The 27,771-nt window shown below is 36.2% G+C and overlaps 1 protein-coding gene across 5 annotated transcripts; it reads left to right on the top strand.

The window, feature by feature from the left end:
• Nucleotides 1-21,955: 21,955 nt before the first annotated feature.
• Nucleotides 21,956-27,158, top strand: GNPNAT1 (glucosamine-phosphate N-acetyltransferase 1; the record flags this gene model as incomplete). Of its 5 annotated transcripts, none has more annotated exons than XM_084240636.1 (5): nucleotides 21,956-22,109; nucleotides 23,232-23,294; nucleotides 24,593-24,720; nucleotides 25,605-25,666; nucleotides 27,011-27,158. In XM_084240636.1, 5 exons carry the CDS (start codon nucleotides 21,956-21,958, stop codon nucleotides 27,156-27,158), a joined length of 555 nt encoding a protein of 184 aa, XP_084096762.1. The 5 variants fall into 5 exon arrangements, with proteins under 5 accessions (XP_084096762.1, XP_084096761.1, XP_084096760.1 ...); XM_084240635.1 differs by having other exon boundaries at nucleotides 24,593-24,744; XM_084240634.1 differs by having other exon boundaries at nucleotides 23,232-23,339; nucleotides 24,566-24,720.
• Nucleotides 27,159-27,771: the final 613 nt, after the last annotated feature.

Raw genomic sequence — 27,771 nt, 5'->3', positions numbered from 1 at the left:
AGACGTATGAGAAAGGATGGTTCATGCCTGAACCTATGGCTGATATGATCTACTTTGTTTTAAGAGGATACCCTTGCAGCTATGGAGAATGGAATGGAAAGGGACCAAAGGGAAACCTAATAGAAGAGCTTGCTGCATTGCTAATACAAATAACCTGGAGATTTTATTAAACAGCAGTTTCTGATATAGGCATCTTAGATCCTGCATATCTGTTAAAGCTCCTCAGTGATACTGATGCTGTTGGTCAATGGGCCACACTTTGAGTAGCAAGTTTCTGGGAGACTGAAGTTTTCAGTTAAGACATGATAATGATTCAGAACAAGGTCATCACAATAAAGGTGAACAAAAGCAGGTGGATCTGTAATAGTCATTGGCTTCAGGGAGCTGTTACAGATCCAAAATATATTTCATGCTGAATTGGGGAAAAGGAACATCAAAATGGGTTGCAATCTTCTCTCCCCCCCAACACATAATTTTTTTAAAATGAAAATTCTCATACAGGGAGTATAAAATTTGGGCAAAAAGCTCTCAACAGGACTACTCAGAAGTCTTATGCAAACGCAAATGAAACTTCTGGACCTGACTTTGCTAAAAGAGCATTTCTTCTCCCTAAATATGTGTTTCTAAATATTCTGTTTACATTTATTGGGACTGTCACTCCCAATCATCCTTCCTAGTTCCTGGGATTCCACCCCCTATCTCCCCAAAGAGGAAAGAATAAAATTAATAATAGAAGGCTGTCGTTCCCAGACCAGCAACATCAAATGAGAATTTTTTATAAAAGAACATTCTTAGACTTCACCTTAAAACCTACTGACTCACACAATCTATGAGTGGGCTCAGTAATATGTGTTTTAACAAACCCTCCAGGTGATTCTGATACCTATTCAAGTTTAAGAAGCACTGAATTAGAAAATAAATGGACATTACCACTATGGATCCAAGATCTTTCCAAAGGAATTTTTCAGGAAAATAAGTACAAGAAGATAGTTGTTGCTTTTTTTTTTTCCTTCCAGGAAAATAGGGATCAGAAGTACAAAAAAAGTAGAATACCAGGAACACACAAAAATAGGCCATCTGAGCCTCTCAGGTCATGTGCATGGGCAGCTGTTGCAGACAGCCCTCTCTGTGTACCACTATTATAGCAGGAAGCATAAAGGAAAAGTAGGGGGGGGAAAGGAAGACCTATCTTCTCTTTGAAAAAAAATTGTCAAATAATTTTCAGCCTTAAGTGGATATTTGGTTATTTACCTCAATATGTGGAGATTTGCCTTTGTGTCTCTCCTTCCTTCTAGACATGATGATGAATTAGGGGTATGAGGATGAAGGAATGTGAGCATCACCTAAGGAGCTTTTTCAAAATATATCTCTGATCTGCCTCCCCTGAGATGTTGGTATAGGAACGTGGGTGGACTAGCACATAAATCTTGAGAAGTCTTCCTGTGATTCTAATCTACTTCCAGCCTCACCTCTCCTCACATTCCCAACCATCCTAGCTGCTTATCATTGTTAAGAGAAACTATCAGGATCACCAAATTTACCTTCTGTCCTCCTAGTATTCAGTAACATGCGCCCACTGTGGCTTACAATGCATTCCTTATGAGATATGGCCTCTGCCCTGGAGGATTTTATATTTTAATTTTCTACATTAAAAGAAAAACAACTAGTGAAAAGCACTAGGCTAAAAGTATTATACTGTATGAGCAATGTACTTTATGAACAGTGCGAACTTTATACTTTATATATGTACTTTAGAACTGTAATTTGGAGAAAATATCTGGTTTCCCACTCATCTTCATAAAGTCATCTTCGAATACCAGGGCCAGATGCTCTAAGCTACCAAAAGGACAAATGTGCACTCACATCCCACTCATGCAAAAAACACAAAAAGGAAGAGTAACAGGGTTTTACGAAATGTGTCTGAAAATTAGCAGTGAGTTAGGACCAAAGCACCTAAGAGCAAAAACAAGAAAGGTCTTTTAATTAGGAGTCACTCTTGGGCTTGTGTATAACTCATGTTTCTCCACTGCTTTCCTATTGCCTGATTCTTAGTCATTTGCTTCTTTTTCATTCTTCCAGCAATGGATAAGTAGGACAGGGGGCACAATGGTAAATAAATTTCAGTCTAATTTGTACTCAAAAATGAAAGGTGTAGTGATGACAAAACTTCAAAGTGTAAACTCATGTCATGTAGGGATATGGAAGTTAATTCCAAAGTATATTATTAAATGGGAGGGGACACAAGGTGAGAATAGTGTGTATTACAGTCATTTCTATTGAAAGGGTAACGTTTGAGGAAAGCACATAAGAAAATAGTCACATTAGTTGTTCTTGAAAAGATGAAGTGGGTGACTGGCAGAACAGGTTAAAGAGTTTTCAATGGATAACCTTTTGTATTTGGATTCTTAACCATATGTTTGAATGACCTGTTTTTAGAAATAACATTTTTAAAAGTACTGGCTAAGAGGAGACTTAAAAATCTCAATCTTTCTTGTATAAGATTTTGTGATATAATAGAAAAATAATTGTTTGAAGTTAAAAAAAAAAAAACAAAAAAAACAACAACCCCAAAACCAACCTAGTTCCAAAGCCTGGTCTGCTACTTACTAGTTTTGTGACTATGGCCAAGTTCCTTAGGTTAGCTGAATTAGTACAACAAAAGCTACTTTGTGAGGGTTAGTTAGACATTATATAAAACTGCCTGGCACTTACTAAATGGTAGCTATTATTCTGTGGATCTCAATTATCACTGCTATCCTTTATCACCAATCACCACTTGGATGTTGATTAAAGGGAACCTGAGGTATGATGAGGTCTAAGAGAGTCTAATAGATATCAATTACCTACCTGTGTGTGTGGAGGGAAAACAATCACTTTTTAAAAAAATATATTCAGGTACTTTTTGGGTCTTCAGGTGCAAAAGTCCAAGAGTCTTTTAAGGGTTTTTTTTTTTTTTTTTCCTTTTAAGGCTTTTTACAGATTATCCCAAGAAGTCAAGCAATTAATGGCATTTAATGTTACCAACTCCATAATGCAATTTCATACTGGTTCTCCTGTCTTCCTTGCTTCACTCCCTTTCCTATTCATTTCTTGGAACTGTTTACCCTAATAAAGTCATGACGCATAAAATTTTACCTCAGGCTATGTATATTTTGTGGAGAAACCTAATTTAAGACTGGGGCCTACCTAATACTATTGAAAAGTCTTGGACTCATGCAGCAGATTCTATTGGTGCCCTGCCCACATGCCTTCAGGTCTTAATATATTGCTTTCCAGACTGCCAGCATTTACAGCTCTTGCTTTGCAGTAGGATTTATCTGGCATTCTCAACCAATATTTTCTCCCACTCTATAGGCTGTCTTTTAATTTTCTTGTTTGCAGCACCAAAGTTTTAAATTTTGATGAAGTGCAGTTTATCAAAAATTTTTTTAATCACTTATCCTTTTGGTGTTGTATTTCACATATCTAATTACTTGTTCCTGGTGATTTGATCCTTTTCTCCTTTCTAGTGACCCTCTTTATCTAGTAATGTTCTTTGTTTAGAAATTTCACTTTTTCTTATGTTGTTTATACTAGTTTTATGTTGCTTAGTACTTACCTAATATATCTTTTACATTATTTTATTTTCAACCTTTCTACATTCTTTTTTTAAACTGTATCTTTTATGAAGACTGGAAACATTTACAGACTTCTGACTCAATCCTGCCTCATTACTGTGAAACAGATATCCCCGAGCAACACTGCAATAATGCTTGTGATAAAATATGCTTAAATGATATCTTACATGAGACATTGCAATATCTCATGTAATAGTGTGAGATATTACAGCTTACATAAGAATTAGAGGAAACCAGAAGTTATAGTTTTAGAATCTATAAAAAAGAGGAGGCTTCAAACAGTGCAATTTAAAGCAAGAACCAGTAAAACATCCAAGGCCTGGCTTATAAGGACCTGAAATGCCCCAGAATAAGACTGTAAAAGATATATCTCATCCAGAACATAAAAAGCAAGAGTTAGAGATCAAGTCATTAGCATTATTTTGATGAGAAATGACATATCATAGGTAATCTGTATTCTGAGAGTTCTATATGCTATTTAGCTTCTTGTGTATGCTCTGTGCTGGTCAACTATGCCAACACGACTCTCTTTCCCAAACCTGTTCTACCGCCACTATCCCTTATGTAAATAACAAAATAACGACATCCACCTATTTGCATAAGGAAAAAAACTGGAAATCCTCCTCCATTAATCCTTCCCTTACAGTTAAATCCTACTGATTCTCTCTCACATAGCTCTTAAACCAGTTCACTTTTCCCTCCTCTTCTCTGCCAACCCTCTAATTCATTTCCTCCAACTGCCTCCTAACTGGTTTCCTCACATAAATTATGTGTGTATCATCCTTTCATTTATTCTGCAAATAGTTTCTAGAATGGTTTTAATGCTATGAAGTCCAAAAGCAAACAAACAAAAACTGTGATGACTTCCCATTACTCTGGGAATGACAACCAAACTCTCACTAAGTGTCCTCACATCTGCATCCTGTCTTTGCACTGATGCCACGGCAGCTTTCCTTTCAGCATTTCAAAATCAATTCAGGCCTGTCACCTCCACCTATACCACTTTCTCTACTACTATTTGCTTGGCCAACTCATTCTTTTTCCTTTAGCTTTGGTATCTCCCAAACCCACTCTGACCCTGTTGATAGTTTCCTTTGCATTCTATACTACTACTGCACAAACTCTGTGCAGTGCTGTCCCGCTGGGCTCTATTATAAGTTCCATGAGGGCTGGAACCATGGTGGGATCTTAATATCTGATGAACGAACAACACACTGAAAGGAAGAAGGATGATTGAACAGAGAATCTGTGATATGAAAGAGGGATGTGATGTAAACCTCTAGTTCTCAGGTAGAAATCTAATGAAATGCTCCTTTTGGAGGAGGACTAGCAAGTAACATGGTGAACATCGTTTTTGAGGGCATGAGAACTGTTTCTTTTATTATTCTTTATTTTTCCTTTTGGTCAGGTTTCTGCTAGGATGAACAGGGCAGGATTTTGATGTACTCAAAACAATTTAGCTAAATGCAGAAGGCAGATAATATCTAACTCCATTGTTCAGATAAGGAAACAGATTCAGAGATCGAAATTACTACCTAAGGTCTTAAAGCAGCTTGGTGACCTTTGAATGATGAAGATGCCACATGTTTTCTGTGTTTGACATTGAGGTATGGCCACCATTCCGAAATTTGATTTTTTTGGTTAGAAAAGACCTATCATTAGATAGTCTTATACTGGAAAATAAATCATTCCAAATTCCAAAATGTTTCCAACTGAATGCCATCATAATGCAGTAGTTCTTCCTAGTCTCAAAACAGAAATTTACCTCATATGAAACAGATCATAACATGATCTATTAAACAAGACTTTTTATGCACCAAACCACCAAGTTATCTACACTGTGAATGTGCACTTCTCCCTAAAACATAGCTTCCTAGCAGTCATGCCTTTTTCTTTAAACATTATTTTCTGTGTGACTAACACTGATAAATTTGTGACAAGAGTCTTCCTTGGTGTTTCATCAGCCTGTCACCACTTTCCCTAAATTTGGGTAGTTCTAAGTGAGTGATCTTTCAGAAACACTCCTTACCGGTGTCTGGGTGTGACCACACAACCTAGCCAAATGAGTATTAGAGAGTCCAGCAAACTCTTTGGAGTTGAATGAGGCTGATTTCATATTTTTTCTTAAATCACAGTCATCTAATTATTAAGACTTGGTCATTTTAAGGAAAAAGTGACGGAATTTACTCAAAATGTTTGTGCAATGTAGCCTAATCCTATGGTAACAGAAAGTAAATAACTGAAAGAACATTTTTTTTTCAGTGGAAGAATCATAAGTGTATGACTAAGAAAGATCTCCACTCCAATTATACCTTACATCTCACCAAATACTTGAATTACCCAAAATATTTTTGAGCCAGCTATTTAATGCTCAACAAATTTAAATGTTTGAGGATATAACATTTTATAGAGTTTAGTTTTTCTTCTTTCACATTTTCAACATAGAGAAACACTACATGAATTATTAGGCAATAATGTTGCATTTAACAGTCATCACTAAATTACTCTTCTGTTTTTATCGAGAACTTTTATATGTCTAATCACTTTAGAGGCAATGATAGAAAGGGAATAAAAAGTAAGACATGACTAAGTTTAACAAACAAATGGAAAGCTAAAACTAACATTAAAGGCACAATTAGGCAGTGATAAACAGCAATCTGTAATCAAGTCTTGGATTGTTCAGTAGTCACAGGATGTAGAGAAAAGTTTGGAGAAAAAAATCTTTTAAGGAAATTGAGAACGTTTGTAGTATTTCCTATCATGATTTTTCTTTTCCAAAATGTAGATTATGAAATCTGGATAAAAATTTTACAACCAGGGCTACTTTATTATTTTAATTTTTTTTCATGGAAAAATTTAAACATACACAAAAAAAATAGGAAAATATACCTTTATACACACCACCAAGTCACACTAATAGTTTTATTTTTTTGGAGTATTCTTTCTTGAGATATTTATAAGCTCTCTACCCTTAAGAATTTATCTCAAATCACCTCACAAAGTCCTTCCATGACCATTCTATTCAAAACTGCACCCCTAGAAATCCCTTTACCTCTTCCTTTATCTCTCACATATCACTGTCACCCTCTAACTTCAAAAATACTTATTTCTCATCTGTTTGCAATCCAATGAAGTACACAAAGGCAGGAATTATTAAATCTTTATTAGTATATTCCAGTACCTAACACAATGCCTGATACTTATACACAGAAGGGCTTAATAAACAATCAGTGAATAAATGAATATGTCTTCATAAGGGGAAATGTCCATGATATAGTAAGGTTAAAAAACAGAAAAGCTGCAACACAGTTTGGATAACACTACATGATGCTGGTGCGGGTGGGGTAGATTGTGACAAAGGTAGTAACTCTCACCAAATAAGTCTACACTCCACATTCCACACTTCCCAGCTTACTTGCAGTTGGGCAGAGCTACGGTTACTAGTTATTGGTAATAAATCACAAACGGAAGTGAATATGTCAATTTTGGGCTGCGGTAGTAAGAAGTCCATGTGTGGTTTTATTGTCTCTTTCTTTTACTGTTATGGTGACTAAGAGGCCATGTATTGCAGAGTCTGACCACAACAGGATGGAATCTCTAGTCCCCTGGGTCCCAGAATGACTGCATGAAGAAACCACCCAGTGAATCTGTGTAAGACATGTAGCATTAACAAGAAATAAATTTGTTGTTTTAAACCATTGAGATTTTGGAGGCTGTTTATTAATACAACGTAATCTAGTCTATCCTGACAAATTCATGTACAAAACTAGTACTTATTAGGCACTTACTACATGTCCCAGCTATGCTTTATATATTATCTTATTAAACCCTGTAAATTCTGTAAGCCAGTGATGAAGTGAGATAAGAAAAGTGAGGCAGTGTGAAGACAGATAACTGGTCCAAGGCTGCCAGCTGAATGGAAAAGGTGGAAATGGAGCCCAGGCAGTCTGGAGTAAGATGCTCTAAGCTGTTAACAGTAGTTATTCTTGAGGGCAGTATTACAAAGATGTACAAATCTTTGATCTGTATTCCTATAATATTGCAATTTGTTAAATAATCATTCATTACCTTTGCAGTAGCTAATAAACAAACTGATAAATTATATGTTAGATGATCAGAGACTATAAATTCTGAGATGAAAATCAAGTGACCACAGGAACTTGGTGTAATCAAGGAATGTCTAAAATCAATTCTCCTACTATTTTTCAGCAAACCTGGTTTCATGAATTCCAGCCAATAATAAGCAGAGTCATTTTATATTTCATAATAAAATTAATTCATTTCCCGGAGGACAAGTACTTGGACTCCTACTTATTTTAATTTTTGGCAAGAAAGGAGTTAATAAAATGTCTGTGCCCATAGCAGGAGGACAGCTATAGTTCTGGGAATGTTTTGCAAGTTTTCCAGTACTAGATAGTGCTCTTTAAAAGAAAAATAATAAAGAGCAATCCCTTATGGCTAAAAATAGCTTTATTAAATGTGTATTTTAAATGTTCTATTTAGTCATAACATAAACTACATATGGCATAATATATGATAATGAAGTCCATAGGTAGTTTTTCTAGTTCCCTAGGATCTAAGTCCCCATTTGGGGAACTCAATAATTGTATGACACTTAACAGGAGGAAACCAAAGGCCAAAATATTGGTTTTCTCAGACACTGAGCAGCGAGGTGGCAAACTCAATCAGCTCTTCCCATAGTATGACCTTGGCTGTGCGTCTGACTACCTATCTCTTGATTTCTATCATTTTTTTGAGCCTGGTTCTCCAGCCTTTCCACTGATTGTGTAAACTAACATTCTGCCCAGAGTTGGTTTCTTTCACTTGGAAGCAAGAACCTGACTATCAATCAGTAGTTATTGGCAGTTATATATTTGAAGGCACAGTATTTAAGAGAAAATGAGCCACTTTCAAAGAGTTAAACAAAATCTAAATTGAAAATATGATCATAAACACCGTAAAAACACTTTGACTAGAGATATTTTTCATGCCACCACATTTCTCCCAGATTTGATCTTTTGCTTCCTTTCCAGGACTTTCTGTCATATCTGAGTATTCCCTAATTCTACACATAAATATCTCTAAGCTTAATTTCTAGATTCTTTCATTTATACTATCACAATTTTAAAGAGGTGTCATTATATAATATGATCCACATCAGTAAAAATACTTTAAATTTGTGGCTTCACATTATAGAAAACAAATTACTTATTTCATTAACTTAAGCCCAGAAGTCTACAACAGAAAACAAAGCCTCAACATAAGAAAATGAGAAATATCTACATTTCATGCCCAGTGTCAACAATAATACCTACTTTATCTCATGGTATTTAACAGTCAAAGGAAATAACTGAAGAATATATTTAGACAATTATTTTAAGGTACACATTTCAACAAATCTTACGATACATCCATTGTAAGACGCACCTTTAGTTATATACCACAAAAAAAGGAGAAATGAGGCAAATTAAAAACTGTAGCACATGCTTTCTTACCTTGTGGCGCTTTTATTTTTAACACCTAGTAAAAAAGCTCTCTTATACTTAATTAGACATGGATTATTATATCCAATTCTTGTGCAAACAAAGAGGAAAATATAAATTAAAGATTTTCTAAAAACGTCTCATTGAGTCCAATACTCACTCCTAAATCATTTCACAACTCAAACACTGCTATGCGTGTAATGGACAGGAATATTTTACCATATAATAGCCATATAATATCATTATCTGTGCTATTAAATAACATAGCATTTCTTCTCCCTTCTCACCTTCTCCTACCAACACACTTAAACTACAGCTATATACAGAACAATTCATTCTGAAAGAAATCCAGAAACTAGCTGAACAACTCCTACACATCAGGCAAACAAGAAAAACCCACATTGAAATGGATAGGACAGACTGAGTTACTATCTTTACATAAACTCTACCCCTGGCATGATGACACAAAACTAAAAGGTTCTACTCACAACTCCTAGATTCTCCCTGAGGCACCCACACATTGGTGCCTCAGCTCCTAAAACTTCCAAATGAGATAAATGCCCAAAATATCTAGTTTTGAAATCCAACAGGACTTATATTTTCAAGGTGCTCATGGCTATAGTGAACTAATAGTTATTAAAAAGATCACCCAGATTCACCATAGCTAACCTTCCAGAACTCGGCGCAGAGGCAGCAAAACAAAACACAGCCAATCTTTCCATGAAAGAAAATCATTTCTTACCTGAAAAGTTTCAGGTTGAGGGGAAGGCTTCTGGCACCAACTGCAATACTTTCCGGAGACCACAGACGCTACTGGCTGCCATCTTCCTGCTCTCCATCTGCCTCCTTCCAGGTCGCTGGTATCTCCCAGAGAGTAGCTGATCACATATGTGGTTGCTGTCCAGAGGACACTGCTTGGCTGCCTAGCTCTGGTGGTGAGCAAGGCTCTGTTCATGCATCCTATATGCCTGTAACAAACAGATAAATAGTTCTTACCTGATCATCTTCCCAGGGCACAGAATAGGACTGTGAAGAGGAGTATCTGCTTATCTTAAAAGCTGCAACCTGACGGGCAAGTTTCTAATTTAACATATATCTAGGGACTACTGTAATTGTCTCTGGAGAATAGGGAGGCCAGCAGCAACCTTCTTCACACTCTTCCTCTGCCAAACTCCAGGTTGCCAGTGTTTCTGAAAAATGAACTTATGCATATGACCCATGCTCTGGCTTTTGTGGATACCACCCTGAAGTCATATCCCTTGATAGCATATAGCTCTGCTAACCAACAGGACTGTGTTCATGAGTTCAACAGGAAGGTTGCAAAGGAAGAAACAGTTCTTAATTGTCTATCCCCCAGGTCTCGTTGCAGAGAAAGAAAACAGAATCAACCATCCCCCAATCTTCCCTTGAAAGAGGCATATTTACATACTTTTAAAAAAAGACTTATTTTTATTTATACAAGAACTGGGGTACAGGCCAGAGGAGTGGGAGGATGAGAGAATACACCAGAGACAGAGTGGGGAACAGAACAGGCAGATGGGCCAAAAACACTGCTGAGGGTAGCAGCGAGCGAGATAGGAGAGGTCTGCCGCACCATGTGGGTAGTTCCCTGGCCGGCCAGGAATCGAACCCACACTGCAGAGGCTGCGGACAGCATCACAGAGCTGCGCTCAACTGTGCCACCAGGGAGGCCCCATATTTACACACTTTAAAAGATGCAATCTGAGGGTTTGGTTTCCAATTAACCTGCTTCTAGTACTGACTCAGAGTCTACTCTCTGGGAAACTAACAGGTCTTGGCACTCAACTACTCAATTAGTAGAAGCTACTTAGAGCAAGGAAGGTAGTTTGGATAATCACAAAGATTTGAGAGACAACTAAAAGCTAGGGCCGGGCTGTACAGTACGGTTCACTTATAATAGACCATTCTTTCAATACTGAGAGAGGCGGCTGTTTCATCTAATATACAGAACCAACCCAGAGTGTCCAGGAAAATGAAGAAAACAATGACATGTTCCAAATGAAAGAGCAAGGTAAACCTCAGAAAAGAGCTTTATAAAATGAAGTGGTTAACTGATAAAGAAATCAAATAATAGTCACAAAAATGCTTACTAAGATCAGGAGAACAATGCATAAACAAAGTGAGAAGTTAACAAGGTCAGAAAGTATAAGAAAGCACAAAGAGAAGTCATAAGGCTGAAAAATTAAAAAAATTGAATAGAAGGGTTCCACATCAGACATTATGAAAGAGAAGAAAATATCAACAAACTCAAAGATAAGTGCAGTGAAATTCATCCAGAGGTACAAAAGATAAAAAGAAAGCAAATGAGTGAAGATAATTTAAGGGAATTATGAAACATTAAGCAGACCAACATTGGCATTATAGGACTTGCAGGAGGAGAAGAAAGTGTAAGGGGGCAGAAAACTTATTTGAAGAAATAATAGCAGAAATTTCCATTACATGTCTCCAGATTCCAGAAGCCATCCCAGAGACATCCAGATCCTAGAAGCCCACAAAATTCCACATAAGAGAATCACAAAGAGACCCACACTAAGACATATTACAATCTGTCAAAAGTTAGACAAGATGATCTTAAAATCAAGAGAAAAATAATTTGTTACATACAAGGGGACCTTCAAGAGACCACTAGCAGATTTCTCAGCAGAAATTTTGCAGGCCAGGAGGGAGTGACATGATATATTCAAATTCATAACATAAAGTGCCAAGCAAAAATGCTCTCCCCAATAAAGTTATCCTTCAGAGTTGAAGGGGAGAGAAAGTTTTCCAGAGAGGAAAGAACTAAGAGTTCAACCTGCCTTAAAAGAAATGTTAAAGGGACTTCTTTAATCTGAAATGAAAAGGCACTAGTTAGTAACAGGAAAACATATGAAAGTATAAATCTCACTGGTAAAGGTAAATATGTAGTTATATTCAGGATAACCTAATATTGCATGGGTAGTGGGAAATTAAAAGAGAGAAGTGGTAAAAATAACTAGAATCACACTAATTTGTTAATGGATACACAAGATAACAAGATATAACTTGTGACATCAAAAAAATAAAACATGGGAGGAACAGTAAAAATGTAAACTGCATTGGAAAATAAAGCTTAGTTATCAACTTAACGCATACTGTAACAAATAAGATGTTTAAGGAATGTAATCACAAAGCAAAAACCTACACTGGATACATAAAAGATAAAGGAATCTAAGCATACCACTAGATAAAATCATCCAATTACAAAGGAAGAGAGCGAGAGAAGGAACAAAGGAATTACAAAACAGCCAGAAAACATTAGCAAAAAGGCAATAAGTACACACCTGTAAATTATTTTAAATGTAAAGAGACTAAATTCTCCAATCAAAAAAGAGCACCATCTATATGGTGACTACAAAAGACTAACTTCATATGTAAGAATATACAACAGACTGAAAGTGAAGAGATGGGCAAAGATACACCATGCAAGTGGAAACCAAAAGAAAATTTCAATACCTATTCTTACATGAGAAAAGAGATTTTAAAACAAAGACTGTAATGAGAAGCAAAGGAGGGCATTACCTAAAAACAAAAGGGTTAATCTAATCAGAGGATATAATATTTATATGCATCCAACACAGAAACAACTAAATATATAAAGCAAATATTACAGACCTTGGAGGGGAAATACAGCAAGCAATTATACCAAAGGATTTTAATACTCCACTTTCATCAATAAACAGATCATCCAGATAGGATATCAATAAAAAAACACTGGACTTAGATGATATATTAGATCAGATGGACTTAATAGATATTTAAAGTACATTTCATGCAAAAGCATCAGAATATGTATTCTCAAGTGTACATGGAACATTCTCTAGAATAGGTCATATTCTAGACAAGTCTTAAACAAATTTAAAATCGAGGTTAAAATCATAACAAGCATTTTAAACCACCATTGTTTGAAATTAGAAATAAAATTATAAGAAGAAAATTGGAATATCCACAAACATGTGGAGATAAAACACATGCTACTGAATAATCAATGAATCAAAGAAGAAATCAAAACAAATGAAAAATAACCTTAAGATGAATACCAAACATACCAGAAATTATGCAGTGTAGCAAAAACCGTGTAAGAGGGATGTTCATAGAGATACCTAGATTAAGAACAAAGTGCAAAAAACAACCACCTGCCTTTACACTGCAAAGAACTAGGATAAGAACAACTAAAGCCAAAGTTATCAGGAGGAAAATAAATATCAAAGTGGAAATGAAATAGACTAAAAAAGACAATAGAAAAGAACAATGAAACTAAACTGTTTTTTCTTTGAAAAAACTGACAAAACTTTAGCAAGACTCCCCAAGAAAAAGAGAAGATTCAAATGAATAAAATCAGAAGAAACATTACATCTGATACTACAGAAATACAAAGGACCAAAGTGACTACTATGAAAATTATACACCAACAAATTAGATAACTTAGAAGAAATGAATAAAATCTTAGAAATATACAACCTACCAAGACTGAATCATGAAGAAACAGAAAATCTGAACATAGTCATTACTAGTATGGAGATTGAGTAATCAAAAAACCTGCCAACAATATCCAAAATATATAAAGCACTCATACAACTCAATAGCAAACAAACAATCCAATTAAAAGTGAGCAGAGGCTCTGAATAAACACTTTTCTAAAAAAGACATACAGCTAGCCAACTGTAGACAAAAAGATACTCAATGTTACTAACAGAGAAAAGCAAATCAAAACCACAATGAGATATTACCTTGTAGCTTTTAGAATTATTATAAAGACAAGAAATAACAAGTGTCAGGATGCTAGCAGGGAGCAAGGCACAAGGAAGGAAGCTACACAACTTTGGTAAATTACTTCAAGTCTCTGAACCTGTTACCTCATTTGTAAAATGCGGACACGTGTTACTGAGTTAATATGCTTTGGAAATCAGCACTCAGCCCTTGTGCACTGCTGACAGGAATATAAACTGGTGCAGACACTATAAACAAGTATAGTGGTGCCTCAAAAAAATTAAAACTAGAACTACCATATCATCTAGTAATTTCACTTCTGGTATTTATCCAAAGAAAATCAAAACACTACCTCAAAAAGACATATCCACCCTCATATGCATTGCACCATCATGTACAATTACCAAGATGTGGAAGCAACCAATGTTTCCATTGATGGATGCAATGGATCAAGAAAGTGTGGCACATCCACACTGTGAAATACTAATCACACAAAAAGGCAATTTTGCCATGCACCACAGCATGGATGAACCCTGAGGGCATCACGTTAAGTGAATAAGTCAGAGAAAGAAAAATGCTGTTATGACCTCACTTATATGTGGAATCTAACATACCAAAAACAAATACAGAGATCTAGAGATTGTCATAGGTGGGGGATGGTTCATAAGCAAAATGGTAGGGGTCAAAGGGGACAAATTTCCAGTTTTAAGATAAATAAGTTGTAGAACATTGTGACCACAACTAAGAATACCATATTTACTGTACTATATATTTTAAAGTTGCTGAGAGTAGATCTTAAAAGTTTTCATCACAAGAGCAAAAAAAATTGTAACTGTGTGTCTATACACGTCAACAAAACATCAGTTTGCAATATATAAATATATCAAATCATGTATGATATTGTGTGCTTACAAAATATCTCAATTATGTCTCAATTTAAAAAAGAATCCATAATAAAGATCACTAGAGGACACCAATATTCCCATTAAATAAAAAGATGAGTGTAATGGCAGGAATGTCACAGAGAAGGTTCTTTATGATTCTAGCAGACGGGGTAAGGACAGAGTCCAAGAGAGTCCTAGAGCCCTTGGTGGCTTTGGCAGGATTTTATTGGGATTTACCAGGTACACAGCAGGCAGGGGTGCTGGGGGGCAGGGAGGCTGGCAGGCCTCCCAGCCCCCAGCAAGTCTTCACTCTGTCTGGGGTCTCTCGCCTTCTCTCGGGTTCTCTCTGCTCTCGTGGTTCTCCTGGCTTCTCCGTGACGCCGCCCTAATAAGCCCAGCCTTAGCCCAGGTGTACCCATTTACGCATGCCCACACCCTACTCCAGGTGTCCGCCATCAGGCATGCATTCAGGACTGCAAGGGTCCATCATCAATGCTAATGGCGGGAGGGCAGAAAAGCCTAATATCATTTACTTACCCTACAAAGAGCTTGTTACCTGGCTACCTGGGACTCCTTATTGCAACAAATTCAATAGGCAGAGGAGGGGGTCACCATATTGGCCAGAGTGTCCGCATTTAACTATTATATTAAGGAGACACTAGTTTCACATGGCACAAAGGAGGAAAGCAGAAGATGTTTGGGAGTTCGTCTTGGAATCCTATGTTCTGTTGGAAATGTTATAATAGTTTCACTTTTTGCTAAATTATTACATTTACAGATTCCATTGCTCAGGAGACACTCCCTTGAAAGCACTGGGCCAAGAGTCTGATGAGAAAACATGGCTGTATGTTTAAGATGAGAGGTGATTAGCTTTAATAGTCATATACAATTTTTCTATGTATAAGGATAAAAACAAGGAATACGGATATGGATGCCTTCAGACTCACTGATGCTTGAAGCTGTGAGAATGCATGAAACCGTAAAAAGTTAACTGAAATTTAAATCTCACAAATACGCAGAAACTATAACTGCAGGAAGACTATACACGGTCTTACACCTTCACACAGTTTTAAAATGCAATAATTTGCAATTTCAACAAATTACAATTTAAGGAAAAAACAAGGAAGGGAAGGTACTAGCTACATGACTATGGTAAATTACTTCAAGTCTCTGAAACTGTTACCTCATTTGCAAAATGGGGACACCTGCTACCTAGTCAAGATGCTTTGGAAATCAGCACTCAGAGAAGTTATTTTACTTCTTTTAACCCAGGGTTTCTCAGTCTCAGCAGTATTGCTATTTCAGGGCAGGTCATTCTTTGTAGTGGGGTCCTGCCCCGCATATTATACTATATTTAGCAGTGTACATGGTCTCTACTCACCTCCACCCTCTGGACAGACTGCCAGGAACACCTCCCGCCCCTCCTGCCCCCCAAAACAAGAGGTTGAAAATGCACCAGACGTTTCCAAAAGATTTGGGGAGACAAAAATCGCCTCAGCGGACTACCACTGCCCTATTCAAAAAAGCGAGAAATAAAAGTGTCTGGAAGGGGTAGAGTTAAGTGGCCCCCACCTCCTGGAGGCAGCCTTTGCGATTGAGAAAACTGGAGTTGAGGGGTTTCTAGCAGCCGGTGCGTGGCCAACGTCCTTTCATGAAATGCTACTCAGGGAAGGGGCAGTAAGAGGCAAACTGAAGAGGGCGAGAGGCCGAGGCTCTGGCCGCAGCCCGCACCAGCCACCACTTACGCTGCTTAGCGGACGCCTAAACCGGCTACTTCCCGGCGCGGGGCGAGGCTCGGGCTCCGGCGGCGCCCCCGCGGGGTGGAGTCGCAGGACTTGGACGCCGCCGCCCGGAGCGCTGACGCCACGGCAGGCCCCGCCCCCGCGACCCCGCCCCGCCCCCGGAGCGCCGCCCCCGCCCGCCTGCGCGCGCCCTGCGTCAGCGGGCCGGGGCGGGGTGGAGGCGTGGGCGCAGCCACGTCTCGGCGGGGGCTCGCGCGGCGCCTGCAGCGGCGGCGACCGTGGCGCGGGAGGCAGCGGAGGAGGTGGGGCCGTCGCGGAAGCCGGATCCGGATCTAGGGCTGTGTGTCCGGGTGGGTGAGAGTCCAGCCGGCTGGGAGAGGAGCGCCGACTGCCGGGCCTCTGCGGGTGAGGGAGTCCGGAGGTGCGAGGGCGAGCGCGGGGCCGGCGGGCGTCCGGGGCTGGTCGCGGGCCTGCTGCAGACCGAGCGAACAGGTGTGTCTGCCGGCCCCGGGCGGGCGAGCTAGGCCCGGAGCGGGCAGGGGGAAGGTGGGGGCTCCGTCTGAGAACCTGGCGTTTATCCCCGCCAGCGGGTGCACATGGGCTGTGGAACGCGGCTCCGAGCTAGGTGAGCGGGCAGGCGCCCGGGGCGCAGGTTGAGGATGGTGGCCGTGGTCCAGCCAGGCAGGGGTGGCCCTGGCAGGGTCGGAGGAGAGACTGGGGTCGGAGCGCACTTTCGCTCACCATTCTTTGGCGTGGGGTAGGTATCCAGGCTGTTGCTGCTAACAGTCGCTTCCTCCCTGGGTTTTGAATGGGTATGAACGCTCCAGCCCCCTGTCTCCCCCTTCCTTTCCGAGGCGCACCCCGAGGCTGTCGCGAGCCACTTGAGGACATGCTGCTGCTCGGAAGAACATCTCCTGCACTGCCTACTTCGGGACTTTCGCTGCAGGAAAAGGACCTCCTTTGTCTCCTTTCCCGGGGCTTTTTAGCCCTAGAAACACCGAGGGCTGTGATTTCTGTTGTGGGAACTCTTGCTTACGTAAACCGAACTCTTAAAAAATTTCGTACAGCATTGAACGGGCGATTATGGAGCTAAGATAGCCACTCATGGACGAATCTTAGAATGGGTCAATTCTATTTAGGCAGGATTCATGGGTTTCCCCACCACCACCACCCCCCCCCCCCTCGGAATAGTGGAGACAGAGCTACTTGTCTCTGGTACTCTTGACGTCTGTTGAGTATTGTAGAGCTCAAGTTGGGGGGAAAAAGATAGGAGGATTCTAGTCCTAGTTCATGCGTTTGTTGTGCTACCTTGGGGTCAAGTCCTGAATGCTCCACGTGCTCCCGCTTCTTGCACGATAAACTAGGAATAGATTATAAGGATCAAATAAACTACTAGAAAATACTTTGGAGAAGTTTCAAGTGTAGTTGCATAATTTTATATGACCGGCTCTGTTAGAATCAGCGAATGAAATGTTTAGACCCACACGTTAGTCAAGTTACTTTAAAAAATGTATGTTGTAGACAACCCTAACGTCTCAAACAAGCTCTCCCCCCAGCGGGTCCCCCCTCCCCCGCCCCCCATTCATTATGTGCTAAGGTGGTGTTGTACTCTCCGGGAGCTCTTGGTGTATGTGTGTATATATATATATATATATATATATATATATATATATATATATATGGGCAGTTTACTTTGGCCTTAGATTATGCATTTAAAAATTTCCTATCAACTTAAAAAGAAATCTCCATTCCCAGTATTACTTGTTGCTCAGTTGCTTTCTTGTAGCAGCAGCTCCTCCCCATTTTGTATTCTAATCAGCTTAGATGCTGGGAAAAAAAGCTGTTGAAATTGTGTCCAGATAGTCACAATGAAAACCTAATGTGATCACAGTATTTGATGTATGGTTTTGTGATCTCACTTCTGGCAGTTTCGGGATTTTTTTTCTTCTGGATTTTTTCTAAAATACCATTATTTCTTTACTAGACAATTATTGGGCTAAAGTTAGACTACTGCGGGCCTTGTAAATGCCTGCTAGTTTAGAAGTTAAAGGAGTTTGAGAAATAGTTAAGGAAGGTTAGGGTTTAAAATTAATCCACAATCTTTAAAATTTAAAACCCAGGGATAATGGTGAAATGCAGCTTCAAACAAAACAATTTTATTTACTGAAATGTCCTAGTTCTATAATAACTATGGGCACTTTAAGACACTGAAATATTTCTTTTGTAAGCTACATAAATTTGTTTCATTCTTTTCTAAAATCTTTTGAAATGTTATCAAATCACATCTTTCTTTAACTTGTCTAGCAATTGGGCGTTAGCAGAGTTTTACTATTTGGAGGTGGAGTAAAAGTATGGTATACCTTACAGATGGCTGTTTTGTAAAATAGCTCTTAAGAACTTTTTAATATTAATTTCTGACTTTAATATTTAATTTCTAAGGGGATTGTCATTTACATGCAAGATGTTTGGTTTAATGCATTTTGACTAGTCTGAAATCCTGATTTTCCAAATGTAAGTTACAAGTCATGTTTTTTACTATATTTTCAACATTTGTACAATAAAGTAGGAAATTTATTTCACTAGTGAGTCTCCAGTACTAAGTACACTCCGGAGTCATACAACATAATTTGTGGTAATCCACACTAAATGAAAATGCACAGCTACCCATTAAAAAATTATTAAGAATTTAAAGAGAGTGGTCACAGAGAATTAAACCAAATGTAGAGTCCTGAGCAAATTGCATGAGCCCAGTGCCATGAAGTTGTTCTTTTACCTGACTTTGAATCCTAACTCTGTTGCTTGTTGGTTACCTTGAGCAACTTAATGTGCTTATCTCCTCCTCTGTGAAATGAGGATAACACATTTTTCATTGTATTTTTTAGTTAAATATAAAGCACTCGTCAAATGTTAGCCAATATCACTTGTGATCATTCGACTATTTGGTTAAAGAAAAGCACAGCAAAAATATTAGTATTTACTGTTTTAAATTTATTAAAGTCTTTGCAATCCTAATTCTACTTTCTCTCCTTTCTCTGCCAGAAATTATACACCCTATCTTGCATGTTGTGTTTATTCTAAATTCAGCTCTGTAAGAAAAAGGAATCTGGTTAACATTAAATGTTTTTAATGTTTATCTGAATTCCCTTTAAATAGCATGAATGTCTCAAATGTTTAAATAGTGTGTTTTCTTGTGGATCTTTAATTTTTAATTGTTTTTGGCTTTTGCCAAAATGTGTTCATTTAACTGATAAATATGTAGCCTATTTATTTGCATATCTGGAAAAGAATCACCTTGTTAACCATCTTGCAAATGAGAGTACACCCAAAAAGCCTCAGGGGCCCAATTATCAGTGCCAAATGCTTAAATCCATGTAGTAAAATTACTCTATGAAAATCTGTTTTTAATGGACTATAACTTTGTTTAATTTGATGATTGTTTTAATTATCACAATTTATTTCCTTTACTGTTCTTAGAACCAGATATAGTGTTTATAGTACAACTATATTTGAGCACTTTTCAAGGGGAAAAAAAAAAATCACAATATTCTACATAATATACTATTTTTAAATTTTCTATCCAAGAATGCTAACTCATTTTGCATAAACATAATATATAACCTGTCATTCTTTTTGTAGCCCCTGTCCCTAAACAGTGCCTGACTCATGAATTAACTTAAAGGTGAAAAAAATGAAGAATTTATAAAAATGAATTTTAAATTGCTAACTATAAAGCATATTGTGTTGAACACTTAGGCACTATCTAGTGCTTGCATACAATAATTGATTTCATATTCCCAATAACTTCCTCCATTTTGCAAATGAATAAACATTCTCAGAGTTTAACTACCTTAACCATGACCACACCATTGACATTTGAACATCAGGTCTGACTCCAGAGTTCATGCTCTTTCCATGCCTGGGTTCACTAATTTTCTCACCTTGGGCAAGTTATTTAACTCATTTGTGCTACATTTCCCTGTTAAGATGGAGGTAATTAGGATTGCTGGAGTAAATAAATTAGTTATGTAAAGTTCTTTGAACAATGCCTGGCACTTAAGTGATCTTACATTATTAGACCACAATATCTTCCCACAACCTCTACTATACAGCATAACCTTTATAGCTTAGCATAACCTATGTCAGGTTACATAGGCAGAAGTTTTATATGCTTTTAAGGAAAAATTAGAGATAATTGCTCTTAAACATATTATGAAATAGGGATTATCTGGGTTATTGGGAAAATTGTTCAGTCATTAAGTGGACTTTAATTTTTCCTGTATTGCATCTTTGTTTTATGGTATATGTTTGTATCTTTAAATTCTTTGTTTCAAAGAAGACACAGGCAGGTATTGAATAGAATAGCTTCTCTAATTGGGTTTAGGACTAAAAATCAAAGTTGGGAATTGCTTTATAGTGCCCTAATAATTGGTAGGAAGACTCTGGGTCTCTGTGCTCTACAGAAGTCTCCCCATTTTTATCCTTTATATAATTTTCCCCCTTCTATCATCATGTCTGTCATCTGTCCTTTAGTCTCAATTTTATTAGACCACAACTAGTAGAACCTGCTCATTTATCAAATGTTCAAAAAGAGTATCATAATCAAATATACTTTGTGTGAATCTGTCATAGCTGAGACTAAGCATTATAGTGAATGTAGATAATAATTTAAGCCATCAATTCATCAATTAATTTAAACAATCAAGTTCAATTATGGTTTGTTCACAGTTCATATAAAAAATAAGTTGCATGCTGAATAAGTCTTCCTTAGTGGTAAGACCCACAAATAATTTATTAGCCCCATGATAAAATTCAAGAATATATGATGTAATAAGTCAGAGGGAAAAAGAAAAATATCTGATGGTTTCACCTATAGGAGGAATATAGGGGAATCAAAAAGGCATCAGGGAAAAAAATAGTAATAAAAAACATAGCAAAACAAAAATAAACAGACAACTATAAATCAAAAACATTCTGCAGGAGAGGGGTAGGGAGAGGGATCAAAACAAGGGAGGGAAGAGCACAAGGGACTATGGTGATGGTGCACTGGTGAACTGGTTGTGGAAAGTCTATGGGGACTACACCTGAGAAAAGAAAACAAACATTGTAAAAAAAATGAATAATGATGTAAAATATAAATAAATTGTATAGCAAAAAAAAAGGTAGGAGCCCATGAAAAGCCAGTTATCCAGTGCTGCACTGGTAGGACCAACCCATGAATAAAATATTTTAAAAGACTTACTATGGATTCTTTAAAACTTTTTTAATTTAGTCACTTCTTTACTATTTGATTGTAATCATGAGTTTTCAATTATCTGTAGTTGTGGCATTTGGTGTTATGATTCAGGATATGGTTAAAAGAAAGATTTGTATGTTATTTTTCTGATTCTGATTGCACTAATGTATATTAAGAATTTCAGTGACTAATAATTCTTCTATAAAAATGCTTTAACATTTAAAATTTTATTTTAGACCTTTTTGCAAAAATGAAGCCTGATGAAACTCCTATGTTTGACCCAAGTCTTCTCAAAGAAGTGGACTGGAGCCAGAATACAGCGACATTTTCTCCAGCCATTTCCCCAACACATCCTGGAGAAGGTTTGGTTTTAAGGCCTCTTTGCACTGCTGACTTAAATAGAGGTATGGACTTACTCAATTTAAAGATAGTTAATTATACTTAGCATCCTATTTTCTTCACAAACATTGATACTGATAATTTAAATATTTGAATTTTGGATTTTTTTGTACTTGTAAAGTAACTGAGACATTCAATTCCAATGTGTATATATCATGGCTAAGACAAGACGTTAATGTGAAACATTTCAAATGACTGAAGTACAACATTTCAAATGACTGAAGTACATTTCAAATGACTGAAGTCATTTCAAATGACTGATAATTTGCCTTAGGTAAACTGCAAAAGGCTTTTTCTAAATGTACATTTTTTAACATATAAATTCTCCAAATTTCCTTAAATTTTGGCTATCAAAAATCAACTTTTCAGTTTTATTTTTAATAGAAAATCCCTCTGAGAAAACTATTTTTGTTCCAATTGTTGAGTGCAGAAGATTCTTAAAATTCTAACGTAATGAAATTAACCAGAAATCTTTAAAAAAAAAAAAAATCTGACTGTAGATTTGAGGCTATCTGGTGGGGTAGTAAAAGGAGAGAGCAAATCAAAGAGGGAATACAGTGGACTAGGATGGATTTTTGGTGCCTTAGTGGTGGATATGGTGTGGTAATATGCACCTGAAAGGTGTGATCCTATACCTCTAAATGGTGTAAAGTGTTGTAAAAGTGTTATCTCAAAAAAAAAATTATCTTCTGACCATGTTACATCATTTATATTTATCTTACAAATATTAGTATCATATTTGACCAAATATGACAAATATGATAAGAATTTTGTATTTTAAGAATACATTCTAAGAATCTTGTATTTTAAATAAAACCAAAGCACGTATTTGGGGACCTTGGCATCCTTTGAGTTGACTTTAATGCACATTAACATTGAAAAATGTACATGCTGATCCTGCAAGTATTGACTATTAAACTATTCCAAAACCCCTGGTGAAACTATTCTTTGATATGTAGTGATTATAGGAAAAATAATGGGTTTAAGTTTTTAAGTAATTTTAGTATGATTCATTACAGAAAGTTTTGAAAAAATAACTGATTGTAATCCCACCAGCTTAACACATTACCTTTTTTTGGCATATCTTCCATTTACTCTCTTCATGACTTTTTGTTTTTCATAATTAGGTTTTTTTAAGGTACTAGGTCAGCTGACAGAGACTGGAGTTGTTAGCCCTGAACAATTTATGAGTGAGTATTACAGCCTCTTTTCTTTGTTTAGAGGTCTTTTCATTGGTGTTTTTATTCAAATAACAAATGAGGTATTTTCTTATATACTTAAACATGGCTAACATTCTATAATCCAAATGTAGCAATTAACATGTTTACAAAATACTTGCTTTTAGATAATTACTATAGTATAGAATGTAGGCACAGCTCTTGAAATTTTTTATTGTAGTATTTCTTTTCATGTGTTTAGGTTATTCACAGAAATTTTGATTCACTAAATCAAAAATATAAGAATATGTTCTATTTTTTGGGTTCATTTATATTGAATTTGAAGGTTAGCAAGTATCTTAAGTTATAGTTCAACCCTCTTTTTTTATGTACACATGAGTGGAAATCCAGAAGTCAGTGGCTTACCCAAGGCCATGGTTATTGGTAAGGAAATGATTAGTACACTCTTTACTGCATCCAGTGCTCTCACACTATCTTTTCCTGCTTTTCCTGTTTAATTTCTTCATTTCCTTCAATAGGTAATTTTGTTTGGTACTTTACTAATCCTCCTGAGGTGAAGATCATCATTCTTGTTCTGTTTATTTTCCTTCACTGAATTTATTTTCTACCCAAACCAGATCCTCCTTCATAGCATAAAACGGTGAAAATAGTATGTGAGACTGTTCAGCTCAGTTTTTATTTGATTCCTCTTTGCATCAGATTCAGTGAGAGACCATGTTATTTCAGCAATATAAGTACTAAATATCTACTTGAGGAGAACGTGTTTTTTCCATCTTTGCTCCTATTTGCAATGTGCCTTTCAGAAAGTAATGTAGAAAGAGACATAACTTTTGACTTACTTCACAAGGTGCTGTCAAGGCAAACAAAAATGATTTCTAAAAAAGGCAAGTTATATAATCACGAAGCACTTGAGGTTACAAGGGGAAAACTGAAAACTATTTTCTCAAGATATTTTGAAACCAAAAAACTAAACATTATAGAATGGTGCCATATATAGACAATCGCTTGTTACACTGGCTGTTTTGTTCTGTTTATCTGTTGAGTGTAAAGGTTAAAGAAATTGATTTATTAAAGTTTTTTCATCTTTTCATCTTAAATAGCTGTATTACTCTCTATTTTGTGAGCAGCATGAGCTATATCCAGTTTATGATTTTTAATATTTAAACTGTCATTTCAAGTATTTTCTTTAGAACAAAGTATCAATTACTTTATTGAAATACCTCTAAATATTTATTAATGAAGTCAGCTAACTGTAGTTTCTAGCAATAAGGTGTAATATGTAGCACATAATGCTTTTCCAATTTTCATAGAATCTTTTGAGCACATGAAGAAATCTGGGGATTATTATGTTACAGTTGTGGAAGATGTGACTTTAGGACAGATTGTTGCTACAGCAACTCTGATAATTGAACATAAATTCATCCATTCCTGTGCTAAGGTATGTGTTCATATTGATACTCATGTGTAAAACGGAGAGGTGTTTTCTAGTAACACCAACTTTGGAGTTTCCATTAGTCTTTTCTCAGTGCTTTTCATTGTAAAATGAGAACCATATTGCTGTGTAAAGGTATTCCTTCTTAGAAATCTTAGAAATCACTTAGAACAGGCATTTTCCCATTGTCTCCTGAGAGTTATAGGAAGAAATGGTACCAATAACATTGTTTGCTAGTAAATTGTTCAGTAAGGTGTTAGATTTGATATAATGAAGCGAAATCCTCACTGTAAAATATAGCAGTAACATTTAACATCCGTAATGCTATTTTTTCCCTCAAAAATACCTTGAATATACCTCATCAGCACAAATTCCAATCAGTTTCCAAGCTATAAAGGATTCAGAATACTATTCTAATTGTGACACTTATAATGTCTGAAGAGCCACTTTACTCATGACTGAAGAAAATTTAGGTAATCCGATGAGAATAAGAAAATCTGCAACGTAATCTGTTAAATATGACTTATTATGGTGTTTCTGGGCTAGAAATTAATAAATTATATTTAGCTATCTGAAGTAAATTACTATTAAAGAACAAGGTAATGTATGCTTGTGTAAGATTATATTTTGAGGATATGGATTCTGAGATTTGCTTTAAAACAGTTAGGTGAGGAGGCTATATAGGAACTAGGCAAAGCAAGAACATCAGCCTCTAGGTGATTCATTGTATTTCCTTTATAGTAATAAGTTTAAAAAATGCAGTTGGGTTTTTCCTCAAAGTCTAGCTTACAAAACTTTTTTATCAATGACTTTTTACCACTGTCCCTTGTTGATTCAGCTAAAACCAAAACTACATGCTTAGTCCTTTCAACATTGTTAATTATTTTCAGAGAGGAAGAGTAGAAGATGTTGTTGTTAGTGATGAATGCAGAGGAAAGCAGCTTGGCAAATTGTAAGTAGGCAGAAACAAGGTAACTCTGGATAAACTAGATACTCAGTGTTGCAGCTGATAGTTTCTGGCCAAGATAACTTATTATGAATGTTTTCCTGTTTGAAATTCTTTGTAGATGTCATTCATTATGAACCTATTCTCTCTCTATACTTAGACTGAGTTTAAAGAAGAAATAAATCATTTATATTACTTTTATCAAGTTCAGAAGTTGTATGTTTATTGTTTTACAGTTACATCTTTAACTTCAAATAGTATCTTTCTATCAATAGGAAATAGAAACTGTCCATGTCAAAAGATTTACTCCAGTTTCGCTCATATTTAAAAACAAGTTTTAGAAACACATAATGAAACTTCATGCACTGTATAATCATTTAAATATTTAGTGATAGGTTTATACAGTGAATGCAGTTGCAATAATTTAAACTATTTAAATTAGTCCCTACATAATCCTACATATTAAAGATAAATATAAACCTTTCAAAATAAATTTAAGTTTCACAGGTTTGTTACCAATTTTATAAAATAGAACTTTATAATTACCTCTACTTTTAAGAAATTCACTCAACAAATATTAAGCACTTGCTATTGAAGGTATTTTGGATATGTCACGGAACCAAAGAGACATACTTTAAGTATTCTAGCCCACTAGTCATACCATTCATGATTTTATATTATCAATCAAGATGTTGTCTTCACAATATGATTTTTCAGCCTGTGCATGAGAAGAACTCTTCAAGTAAAATTTTGTACATCTTTTTTAGTATTCTCCTGCCCCTTCCCGCAGAATCATTCTGTTCTAGGTTCAGATACTGTAAGGATTCCTAAAAAATGTATACTTGTTTGCTTTGTTTCCACTTCATATTAGATAAGTCTAGAGTTAATCTGATACTTTTTCCACAGATAGTAGTTTAATAAAGATGATAAAGAACAAAGGTGTTATTTACCCATATTATGTGGGAATGTTGACTGCTCCTAAGTAGTTTGAATGAACTTATTAGTAAAAATAAATAAATAAAAGACCTTTAAAAAATAATTCTGGCCATATCTTGTAAAAGGTTTTCAGTCTTAAGTGTTAACATTAATCTTAAAATTTATTTTTAAAAAAGAGCTTTTAGGATGAGTTTAGTATTTGTCCTATATATTCATGAAAATTACTGGAGTATTTTGAAACAAAAAGCTTCGGTGATTAAAGCTAATATTTAAATGAATACAGTGGGAAAGGCCATTCTCTAAACCTATTTTGTACTATAAACTTGAAATTTCAAGTAGCATTCACTTACATTAAATGACTAACAACCATTTAACATACCCCCCCCTTTTCTTTCTTTTTTGTTTAAATTTCAGGTTATTATCTACCCTTACTTTGCTAAGCAAGAAACTGAACTGTTATAAGATTACCCTTGAATGTTTACCACAAAATGTTGGTTTCTATAAAAAGTTTGGATATACAGTCTCAGAAGAAAACTACATGTGTCGGAGGTTTCTGAAGTAAAAATCTTTTAAGAAACATCAAAGGAGCTTATGCAACAAGGTTATACTCTTCCTAGAGTCAAAAATGTTTGTTGCTGCAACCCAGTGACCTCCATAAATACTGAATTTAAAAAAAATTGTAATACAAGTATAATGACATTTGGAAGATTACTTTGGGCTGATGGGACATGCTATGTGTTTAGATTACAAATGAATATTATAATGGGGATGATTTTTAACCAAAGGAATATATTTTTAACTTGAATCTTTTCTTGCATTGTATTTTTCTAAAGTTTGGCTTCATTTCTTGGTAGTCAAGAATAGAGGTAATAAGGAGTTATGTCTACTATCATTACTGCTCATTTGAAAAAGTATCTAATGAATAATGCCGTTCTCATATTCATAAAATTTTGTTTCAAAGAAACATATCTAAATACCACCTAGGGGTATATTATTTCCCAAATGTTATATGAAATTGGGTAAGTTAGATACATGAAAACTAAATGTAATGCAATTCAACATTTATTGATCCTAATACTATATTGGCAAACAACCTGATCAGTGTTTTAAAGAAGTAAAAATGAAAATTAACTTTTAAAATGTGACAAGATTCAAACAATTTAAATGTACATCTA

The sequence above is a fragment of the Talpa europaea genome, assembly GCF_964194135.1.
Source record: "Talpa europaea genome assembly, chromosome: 8".
Taxonomy (NCBI): domain Eukaryota; kingdom Metazoa; phylum Chordata; class Mammalia; order Eulipotyphla; family Talpidae; genus Talpa; species Talpa europaea.
Note: the sequence above shows the minus strand (reverse complement) of the source record. Positions and strands in the feature narration are given on the sequence as shown.